This window comes from Oryzias latipes, chromosome 19, assembly GCF_053564925.1.
Source record: "Oryzias latipes strain Hd-rR chromosome 19, Olatipes_Hd-rR_3.1".
NCBI classification, from domain to species: domain Eukaryota; kingdom Metazoa; phylum Chordata; class Actinopteri; order Beloniformes; family Adrianichthyidae; genus Oryzias; species Oryzias latipes.
In genome coordinates, this window is record NC_136255.1 from 28507755 (window position 1) to 28518128 (window position 10374).

General features: G+C 49.1%; 1 protein-coding gene and 1 long non-coding RNA gene across 3 annotated transcripts; one reads left to right on the forward strand and one right to left on the reverse strand.

Moving 5' to 3' along the window:
* Positions 1-631: 631 nt before the first annotated feature.
* Positions 632-7001, reverse strand: LOC144988012 (somatostatin receptor type 2-like). Of its 2 annotated transcripts, none has more exons than XM_078938034.1 (4): positions 6790-7001; positions 4125-4639; positions 1281-1606; positions 632-1202 (listed from the first exon to the last, which is right to left on the reverse strand). In XM_078938034.1, exons 1-4 carry the CDS (start codon positions 6810-6812, stop codon positions 771-773), a joined length of 1296 nt encoding a protein of 431 aa, XP_078794160.1. In that variant the 5' UTR covers positions 6813-7001; the 3' UTR covers positions 632-770. The 2 variants fall into 2 exon arrangements, with proteins under 2 accessions (XP_078794160.1, XP_078794161.1); XM_078938035.1 differs by lacking the exon at positions 6790-7001 and adding an exon at positions 5162-5297.
* Positions 5490-7749, forward strand: LOC144988016 (uncharacterized). The gene is made up of 2 exons (XR_013651699.1): positions 5490-5848; positions 5965-7749. It is a non-coding gene; the product is annotated as an uncharacterized LOC144988016 (long non-coding RNA).
* The last annotated feature ends 2625 nt before the right edge of the window (positions 7750-10374 follow it).

Consider the following 10374-nt stretch of genomic DNA (forward strand, 5'->3'; position numbering starts at 1 on the left):
TAACCCACTAACCCCAACCCACTCACCCTAACCCACTAACTCTAACCCACTAACCCTAACCCACTAACCCTAACCCACTAACCCCAACCCACTAACCCTAACCCACTAACCCCAACCCACTCACCCTAACCCACTAACTCTAACCCACTAACCCCAACCCACTAACTCTAACCCACTCACTCTAACCCACTAACTCTAACCCACTAACCCCAACCCACTAACTCTAACCCACTCACTCTAACCCACTAACTCTAACCCACTCACCCTAACCCACTAACTCTAACCCACTAACCCCAACCCACTAACTCTAACCCACTCACTCTAACCCACTAACTCTAACCCACTAACCCCAACCCACTAACTCTAACCCACTAACCCCAACCCACTAACCTTAACCCACTAACCTTAACCCATCCTTCCACAGAATCCCATAAAGATCTCAACTAAAGAAGGATAAAACCTCCTTTTGCTCTGCACAGAGGAAGGAGGTCCTTCTGATCAGCAGAACCAACGGTGGTTGGATTCTTCTGGAGTAGTTCATCAGGTTCCTGATGTTCCTCTCATCCATCCATCCTCCAAACTCCAACATCAGTTCTCTGATGGTTTCATGACCACAAACCCCATGGAGGCTGAAAATGAACTCTGACCTTTGATCTTCTAAAGTCTTTTCATTTCTTTTGGTCTTTGCTCTTGTGCCCATGAGTCCTGCACCCCCCCCCCCCCATCTTTGAGAGGGGGTGTCACATGCTGGGGCCGTCTCCGCCCCTCTCTCAGATGCTGGTCTGCAGCTCGCCGTTCAGCAGGGCAGCATTATGGGTCTCCAGGTTGGCGTTGATGAGTGCGGCTTCATTGACCATCCTGCTCCGGTCCGCCCTGCTGTCACTGCGCTCCATCTCATCCAGACCCGCCCCCTTTTTCAGACACAGAACATTCTGGAAGCTCTTCCTGAAGTTGTCTGACAGAAAGGCGTAGAGGACGGGGTTGGCGCAGCTGTTGGCGTAGCCCAGCACAATCACGAAGTAGAAGGTGCTCTTCATGGCGGAGGAGGGGGTGATGGAGCTGGTGACGGAGGTGACGTTGAATATGTAGAAGGGCAGCCAGCACAGGACGAAGACCGCCACCACGATGGACACCATCCGGGTCACCTTACGCTCGGAGCGCTTGCGCTTGCTGGAGCACACGCGCATTCCTGAGGATTTGACCTGGGAAGAGAACGGCAGGTGTGGGTTTTATCTCAGGAAGTTCAACCTCTGAGGTCCAGAAAAGCAGCTTCTGCTCACCTTCACGATGATGAGCAGGTAGCACATGCAGATGACCACCAGCGGGAAAAAGAAGCCGATGAAGAAGGTGTAGAAGATGAAGGCGTTGTAGTAGACGTCCTGAGGCTCCGGCCACACGATGCCGCACACCGGAACCTTGTTGAGGCCGCTGAAGATCATGGTTGGCAGGATGACCAGGAGTGACACCACCCACACGGTCAGGTTGATCAGTTTGGCCACGCGCGGCTTTCTCCATTTGGTGGACCTGATGGGATGGACCACAGCCAGGTACCGGTCGATGCTCATCACCATGAGCGAAAAGATGCTCGTGAACTGGTTGAGGGAGTCTAGGAAGAGACCAAAAGACAGCCAATGATGTTCATGCACCGCATCACTTCCTGTTCTTCAATCAAACTTTGTCTCACTTCTTGAATTATCTCCTACATAATCAGCTTTAAAGAAATTGAACTTTTTCTTCTGCTTCTTTCATCCGCTGCGGTTCTGATCCTGATTCCTCAGCGGTTTGGATGGAAACGCTGCTTTGATGGTCTGCAGCTTCAGAGCCGTGCAGCTCTCAAGACTTCATCATTTTCAACATCGTCGCCTGAAACCTGGTGGGAAATAATCTGGCGTGACTGATCTTTGGGGTCTGTATTCTCATGGGACCCCCGTTTGGACAGATCGGTTTTACAGACGTGACGTCCTGCTGGTTTCCAACCTGCCTCTTGCTTTGCCTCTTTACATGAGTCTGGCTCTACTGGTTTGAAGGAGGTCTGCTTGATTAGAACCAGAACTTTGCTGTCATTGGACTCGTTTTGGATCAAGTCGATCCTCCAGTCGATGGTGGGACGATCCGGTGTTCTGGATTTTAACATCATTTGGAAACGACTCTTTGATTTTTTTGTTTTTAACGGCAAACATGATGTCAGCCGTTTCCTGTAGTAAAAACCAACTAAACCTAACATTTCACATTATGGATCAATCCACTGTGCTGTGCGGGGGAAAATACATTCACAGGCTTTCTTTGTTCAAATTACAAGTAGTTCCAACGCAATGCATTCTGGTCACCATAGTGACCATTTATGTACACTGGTTTTTGCAGGGACCTCTGAGATATTTCCAGAACTCTGAATTTTGAGGTTGTAGATTCAGACGTCCTTAAAAATGGGTGAACGCCGACATCGTGGAGGAATTCGGACACAACCTCATTTTCTCTTTGCTAGCATCGTCTGATAGCTTAGCGTGATTTTCTACCGCTCACTCAGATGTCTGAAACCTGGAGGTAGCCAGCGCTTGGCCCAGCCCATCAGCCTCCGTGGTTATCTGACCCCACACAGCTGGAAGATCAGGTGACGACAGCCAGGGGGTGGAGCAACTCTAGAGCAAAGGTTGGGTTGCATCACCAACCATTGACTCCACCCTGGACCTGGCAGTTCTCTAGACAGACCTTTGGAACCCTCCAAACTTGATTCTGCTGCAGGTTCCTTCCTGTCTGACAGTTTTCCTTGAGTAATCACTAAAACTGATTGGTGTGAAAACAGGACGGATCTTCTGGATTTACTTATTTTTCTGGATTTTTTTTATCTTCTGGATTTTTTTGGGATCTTCATGATTTTTTTAATCTTCTGGAATTTTTCTGGATCTACTTGATTTTTTTTTTTTAATCTTCTGGATTTTTTGGATCTTCTTGATTTCCCCCCGGATCTTTTGTATTTTTTTAATCTTCTGGATATTTGTGGATCATCTGGAATTTTTGTGGATCTTCAGGATTTTTTTGATCTTCTGGAATTTTCCTGGATCTACTTGATTTTTTTTTTAATCTTCTGGATTTTTTGGATCTTCTTGATTTCCCCCCGGATCTTTTGTATTTTTTTAATCTTCTGGATATTTGTGGATCATCTGGAATTTTTGTGGATCTTCAGGATTTTTTTAATCTTCTGGAATTTTTCTGGATCTACTTGATTTTTTTTTTTTTTTAATCTTCTGGATTTTTTTGGATCTTCTTGATTTCCCCCCGGATCTTTTGTATTTTTTTAATCTTCTGGATATTTGTGGATCATCTGGAATTTTTGTGGATCTTCAGGATTTTTTTGATCTTCTGGAATTTTCCTGGATCTACTTGATTTTTTTTTTAATCTTCTGGATTTTTTGGATCTTCTTGATTTCCCCCCGGATCTTTTGTATTTTTTTAATCTTCTGGATATTTGTGGATCATCTGGAATTTTTGTGGATCTTCAGGATTTTTTTAATCTTCTGGAATTTTTCTGGATCTACTTGATTTTTTTTTTTTTAATCTTCTGGATTTTTTGGATCTTCTTGATTTCCCCCCGGATCTTTTGTATTTTTTTAATCTTCTGGATATTTGTGGATCATCTGGAATTTTTGTGGATCTTGTGGATTTTTTTTTCTGGACTGGACTGGATTCAAAGTATTTCTATTATTAAAGATTCTATTTTTCAGGTTTGGCTGGTTTCTTTGAATGAGTTGATGTTCGTAAACTGGACTAAAGGCTTGATGTTGCTTCATAAAAGCAGCTGATTGATTTTCTTTAAAGATGATTCTCAATTTCTGATTTCTCAAAAAAAATCTGTTTTGGAACATTTGTGATGGAACTGGATTGTGAACCAAATGGAATCAAATGTCCTGTTGATGTTCTGGGGTTTTTCCAGACACGTTCGTGTGATCCTCCAGGGTTTCTGCCATTGGTTTACCTGGAAGAGTTGTGGGAGTGGCCTGTAGACCTTCGTGTGGGTATCAAACCTTCAACCAAAGCTGACGGAATGAAGGAACCTGATGAAGTCTTCTCTCTGGCTTTGGTTTCGTGATCTGTTGTAGAAAACAGAAGAGTTCTGATGCTGCACTCACCTACAGTCATGATGATCTTACACAGAACTTCTCCGAAGGGCCAGCGGACCAGAACCAGCTGCAGGGCGATGAACGGCAGGCTGGTCATGCACAGCACGTCGGCCACCGCCAGGTTGAGGATGTAGATGTTGGTGACCGTCTTCATTTTGGCGTAGCGGAGGATGACGTAGATCACCAGCGTGTTGCCGCACAGTCCCACCGCACACACCAGGAAGGAGATGAAGGTGATGACCACCGAGCTGGTCCTGTCCTGCTGATGGCCGCTGCTGCTGGAGGTGTTGAAGGCCGACTGATTGGCTGGGAAGTCGGCATCGTAGAAGAGGGCGTCTGGGATGGAGAGGTTGGGGGAGGGCGGGAGGACGGACCACTGATCCATGTCCATAACTCTGGGCTTCAGCGATCCAGAGGATCTGAACGCGATTGCTGGGGCTGGAGAACTCAGGATGGGGGGGCGGTTCTTCGGAGGGCAACCAAAAGGACCTTCATGAACATGAAGCCATGACGTCACGTCTGACCTGCAGAGGAACCGGAAACATCTTCAGAGGCAGGACTTCCTCCAGCAGGAAAGGTCCGAATGTGAGGTCACACCTCTCAGATGCCCCCCCCCCCCCTCGCCTATCCGTTGCCGTTAAGACCCCCCCCCCCCCCCCCCCTTCCCCGGGTAGAGGGTCAGTCATCAGCAGCCGCGTGGGATTTTATTTATTTACTTTTGGAAGGAGGGGGGCAATACCGGGCTGCCAGATAAAATTGAAGCAAACAGTGGGGGGGGGGGGCAATAATCGGAATCTGTCATTAACAGAGAAGTAAAAGCTCGGCGCGTGTCCGTGGGGAGAGTAATAACTGTACGGGGGGGCAGACAGAAGCAGATGTTCTGTCTCAGAAGTTCTTCAGAGTCAGACGGGTTCTGTGCAAACCCAAAGATTGGGACTTTTCAACCAGATTCAAAGATCCGGTTCAGACTCAGTCGTACCGGGAAACCGGGTGCGGGACGGAGGAAGCCGGCTGCCGCGTAAAGACCGATTCCATGATCTACTCACGTGGATCCATGATCCCGGCACGTTTCCCCTCAGCGGAGCAGAGCCGGACAGCTCCATCCACCTGCCGCCTCGCGGAGATGCGCACGCCGCGTGCAGCTGCCCGTTCCCGCCTCTCGGCTCATTCCGTGTCCGACAAGAAGAAAGCAAAGCGGCGCGAGGAGACGGAGGCGCCGTGCGCTCCGCGTGCGCCCGCGACGAGTCGAGCGGAGCTGCAGGACGCGCGCTGCGCCACAGAGGGGGGGGGGGGGGGGGGTGATGGTGACCGGAGCGGCTGATTAATCAAAAGCTGGAGGCGTCTGCGCGCGTGCGTTGCTGCTGTCAGTCACGCGTGTTTCCAAAATCCTGAACGGTTCTACCGACCTCCGCGCAGCAGCGGAAGCTCCGGTCCTTCAGAAAGTCTCCTCCAGATCACCATGGAAGTCCTCCCGGACCCGCCTGGACCTCCTGCAGGGTCTCCCCGCACCTCCTTCCATCCACTCTGGATCTTTATAGGCGCGAGGCTCTGTGAGCCAGCGACCCCCCAGAGGAGAGCACCATGGGAAATGTCCTCCAGCACGAACGTGCTGCAGTTACTGCCTCGTGAGCACGAGCGCAACAGAGCCACGGGGGCAGATAGGGGGGCAGATGCTGGTCCCGGGAGACGTGAGCCTGGAGGTTGTGGTTCCGTCTGAAGCTTAGAGGATTCGGGTTGGTTTTAATCTACCCCCCCCCCCCCCCATATTTGTCTGCTGTTGATGATTGTTGTCATGGAAACGAGTTATTTACGGCTCATTTCACCTGTCCTCCTGTCTTTCACTTTTTAGCTCATCTGAACTGTAGAATGTTACCCACAATTCCACGGGAGGTTTTTCCTGTCTGAAGCGAGGAGAAGGTGGACTTGGACCTGGACCGGATCCACCTGGTTTTCACTGATTGATCAGTTCCACCAGCAGACCAGGCACGTCTGAGTCTGAATCCTTTACAACTTCTAAATCCAGATTAGGATCCCAAACACTTTAATCTATGATGTTCTAATCCCTGAATGGAACCAATAATCCCAGACAAGCGGTTAAAATCTAGGAGGAGGAAGACCACAGTGACTTCATCACAAGCCTTTCAGGGAAGCGGTAGTGCCTGGACGTGCCGCTTTGAGCCGGGGGACCTTCTGTGAGCCCCAGTCTCACGGAGATTGACAGTCATGTTCAGCTTTGCTCCAACAGTGGATCTTTTTGCACCAGGCTGCCTGGTAATTGCCCCGTAGCCCTCCCAGCCTTGCGGAGGTCTTCGGTGTCGTCTCTGGTGTATTTGGACAGCTCTTTGGTCTGACTGAGGTCCGGTCAGCACTCGTTCATGAAAAAGGTGGTCTTCAGCTGTAGTCAGTGGTTCAGAGGAGAAAAGGCAGTGGATCACGCCGTGCACGCTCATGAACCCCCCAGACCCCTCCCTGCGTGGGACTCTAGCAGCGCCTCATGCTTCATCTACAGACAGTCGAGGTGTGAGGAGATGACTCAGCTTCTTCTGAAAGCTGACTCATCTCAACCCCCACTGGTGGTCCGTGAAGGTTTTTCATCAAACCAAGTTTGGTTTTCTTCTGGAAACAGATTAAGACTCAAGACCCCCCCCCCCCCCCTCCACACACACACACTCACTGTTGTTGCTGTAGTGATGTCATTTTTTAGGGGAAACTGTTGGAAAAAATGTTGTCATCGCAGAACTTGAAAGAAATCCATCAGCTGATGTGATGAAGCAGCAGGACGTCTGTCTGGTTCTGTTCTCATGTGATCTCATCCTCTGGTCTCATCCCCTCATCGTCTCATCACCTCATCTCTCTAGAAGACACAGCAGAATCTTTCCTCACTGCAACCGTTTGTTCGTGTCCACAGATTCTTTAAAAGCTGCATCAAAGCCTGAAGCGACTTCCTGAACTTCCACGAGTCGACATGTCGGCCTTAAACTCTCACACGCATTCCAGTCAACGTCACGTTTGAAGTCCATCCCTGATAAGGCCTGAAGATCAAACAGGATGGAGCTCGCTGCAGATCAGGCGCTCGTGACGGAGATCGGCCTGTCTGCTTGTATTCATAGCAGGTCTTAGCGCGTCAGGACCGGAAAGGCTTCGTGTCCGTCTGTCAGGAGCCATCATGGCGCCTCTTCCTGCTCCGTTTCATGTTTCATGACAAACGCTGGCTGCATCAGAGGCTCTGCAGAAGGAAAAGCGGGATTCTCTGTCCTCTGCAGAGCCTTTCCAGAGAGGCAGGAGCTGGAGATGTGACACCAGCAGCTGATGACGAGCGTGACTCCTGGTGACAGCGAGACGCAGGCGGCGCCACAGGAGCGCCGTCATCCTGCTGAAGCGTCCTCCACATTCAAGAGTTTCTGTGAAGAAGCAGCTCTGTGTCAGAGCAACTCGTTCCTGCATGAATGCTTCTGGGTTTCTGCAGCTGTTTGTCCATTTCAGTGCAGTGGGGGTCAGAGGTTAAATCAGCTCCTGGACACTTTCAGATTTCTCTCACTGATGACAAAACCTGAAAAAAAAACTTGAACAACAGTTTTGTTGCTGAAAAGAAATTGGTTTCTGCTGCTGAATTACACCATGAATCATGAACTGTCAACAGATTTCTGCCTTTCATTAATTGGGCGGCGTCTTTAACGCAAACCGATGTTTGGATCCAGTTGAACTCACAGCTTTTTCTTCATGTTTCTTTCAGTGAAGAGTCTTTGTTTTTACAGGTTAAGCCTTTCACAGATTCCCCATCAGAAGTTTAAAGCAGGACTCTGAACTGGAGCTGAGTGATGTGACTGTTTGGCATGAACCGGGGAGACGCCGTCCTGCACATGAACGCCGGGGCGGGGGCTGAGACCTTGAGGACCAGCAGACGCCACCGGCAGAGAGAGACGAGGAAACCGACCGAACTCTGAGACGGACGCAGAGGAAAGTCCTGAAGAATGTGACAGAACTGTTTGCCGTAGCTGCAGGAATCACCTGGGACTAACCTGCTCTTCTCAGGACTGAATCTGCGGTCAGAACCGTCACAGAACAGCAGACGGTCTGGACTGGAAACAGGAAGGCTTCAGAGTCCGGAAACTCTCCTCAGTGTTTCTGGAGGATGAAGCCGGGTCCGTTTGGCGTTGGTTTAGTTTGTCCCCGCCCCCTTCCCCCTCATTTTTAATGAGAGGATGATTGACACCTTTGTGAATTTGGGTGAACACAAATGGTTCTCAGACAGGCTGGGTGGGGGCTTTAAGGGGGGGTGGACTTCAGGTGGATCCGTTCTCTGTTCACACGTGAATGCTGTGTGGTTCTCCCTCTGCTTCAGCTGGTTCTGGTTCTGGTCTGGGAGGAGCCTCCGCTCATTCAGTCTCCATTTGGCCTGTCTGTGGTTTAAACGGTGACTGGCTTCTCTTTGGATTAGGATTACAGATTATTGCCGGTTTGGATGGATGTGTGTGAAAACTCCTGCTGTGTTTATCAGATCTGGATGGAATTCTGGTTCCGGCCCTCAGTTCTTCCTCTGGTCCTGCTCTGACATCACTGGATTCCATCCTTTCTCCTCAGTCCAGTCCTGCTCCGGCTGGGGGGGGCGTTCCCAGATCTTCATCTGAATCCTCAATCCCCTCTCTGCCATGTTGAACACACATCAGATCCCAGAAAGTTCTGTTTTTACTTGTAATGGTTTTCAATGGTCCACTTATCTTATAACTGTGGGAGTGGGCCCATCTTTGCCCCCCAGCACCTAAAAACAGCTCACTGATAAGCCTCGTTTGTTTCTCTGCAGAGTTTCCAGTGGGAATCTGTCTGGAACGCCATCCTTATCCAGACGGATGAGCGTGTGATGATGAGTGGAAAACGATGCTTCCAGGATAAGAACTCTGGAAATAGTTCATCTGTGAAAGGATGGAGTCAGAAAACAGAAGAGAAATGATGGAAATAAAGAAATCAGACCAGAATCAAGAAGCGATGCAACAGTTTCTCTGGCTTTAAGTTGAGCTCATTGAGCAGAAAAGCTGGAACAAACAAAAAGTCCTGAATCTCTTTCTGTTCTCTTTCATTAACCCCCCCAGAAACCCTCTCAGAGAGTTTGCATCTGGTCACTCCACCCTGAAGGAGCACCTTCAGAGTACAAGCATGTCTTAATGAACATCACTCCTGCTTTGCAACCCTTGTGCTATCCTATGGGGTCCAGATTACCCCCCCCCCCCTTACTTTGACGTGTTCTCCCTACCATGACAAAGGTGGATAAAGGTGGAAAGATTTCATGTAATCCATGGACACCAGTGAAGATCACAAATCATTGAAGAAAAAAGGTTCAGAGCACTGTCTAGTGGGTCTAGATGACCCAACTCCCAATGTTAAAGTGCCTAGGATAGCACAAGAGATAAAATATCACAGCCGATGGGTTTAAAGTGAAAGATCCGGGTTTACTGCTGAGATTTCTCCCGGTGGAGAAGTACCGGCTTCATGTCACTCTCTGTGGCTTCATGTCACTCTCTGGTTCTTCATGTCACTCTCTGGTTCTTCGTGTCACTCTTTCTGGCTTCATGTCACTCTGTGGCTTCTTGTCACTCTCTGGTTCTTCATGTCACTCTTTCTGGCTGATGTTACTCTCTGTGGCTTCATGTCACTCTCTGTGGCTTCATGTCACTCTGGTTCTTCATGTCACTCTCTGGTTCTTCATGTCACTTTCTGTGGCTTCATGTCACTCTGGTTCTTCATGTCACTCTCTGGTTCTTCATGTCACACTCTGTGGCTTCATGTCACTCTCTGTGGCTTCGTGTCACTCTTTCTGGCTGATGTTACTATCTGTGGCTTCATGTCACTCTCTGGTTCTTCATGTCACTTTCTGTGGCTTCATGTCACTCTCTGTGGCTTCATGTCACTCTGGTTCTTCATGTCACTCTCTGGTTCTTCATGTCACTTTCTGTGGCTTCATGTCACTCTGGTTCTTCATGTCACTCTCTGGTTCTTCATGTCACACTCTGTGGCTTCATGTCACTCTCTGGTTCTTCATGTCACTCTTTCTGGCTGATGTTACTATCTGTGGCTTCATGTCACTCTCTGGTTCTTCATGTCACTTTCTGTGGCTTCATGTCACTCTCTGTGGCTTCGTGTCACTCTCTGGTTCTTCATGTCACTCTCTGTGGCTTCATGTCACTCTCTGGTTCTTCACGTCACACTCTGTGGCTTCATGTCACTCTCTGGTTCTTCATGTCACTCTTTCTGGCTGATGTTACTC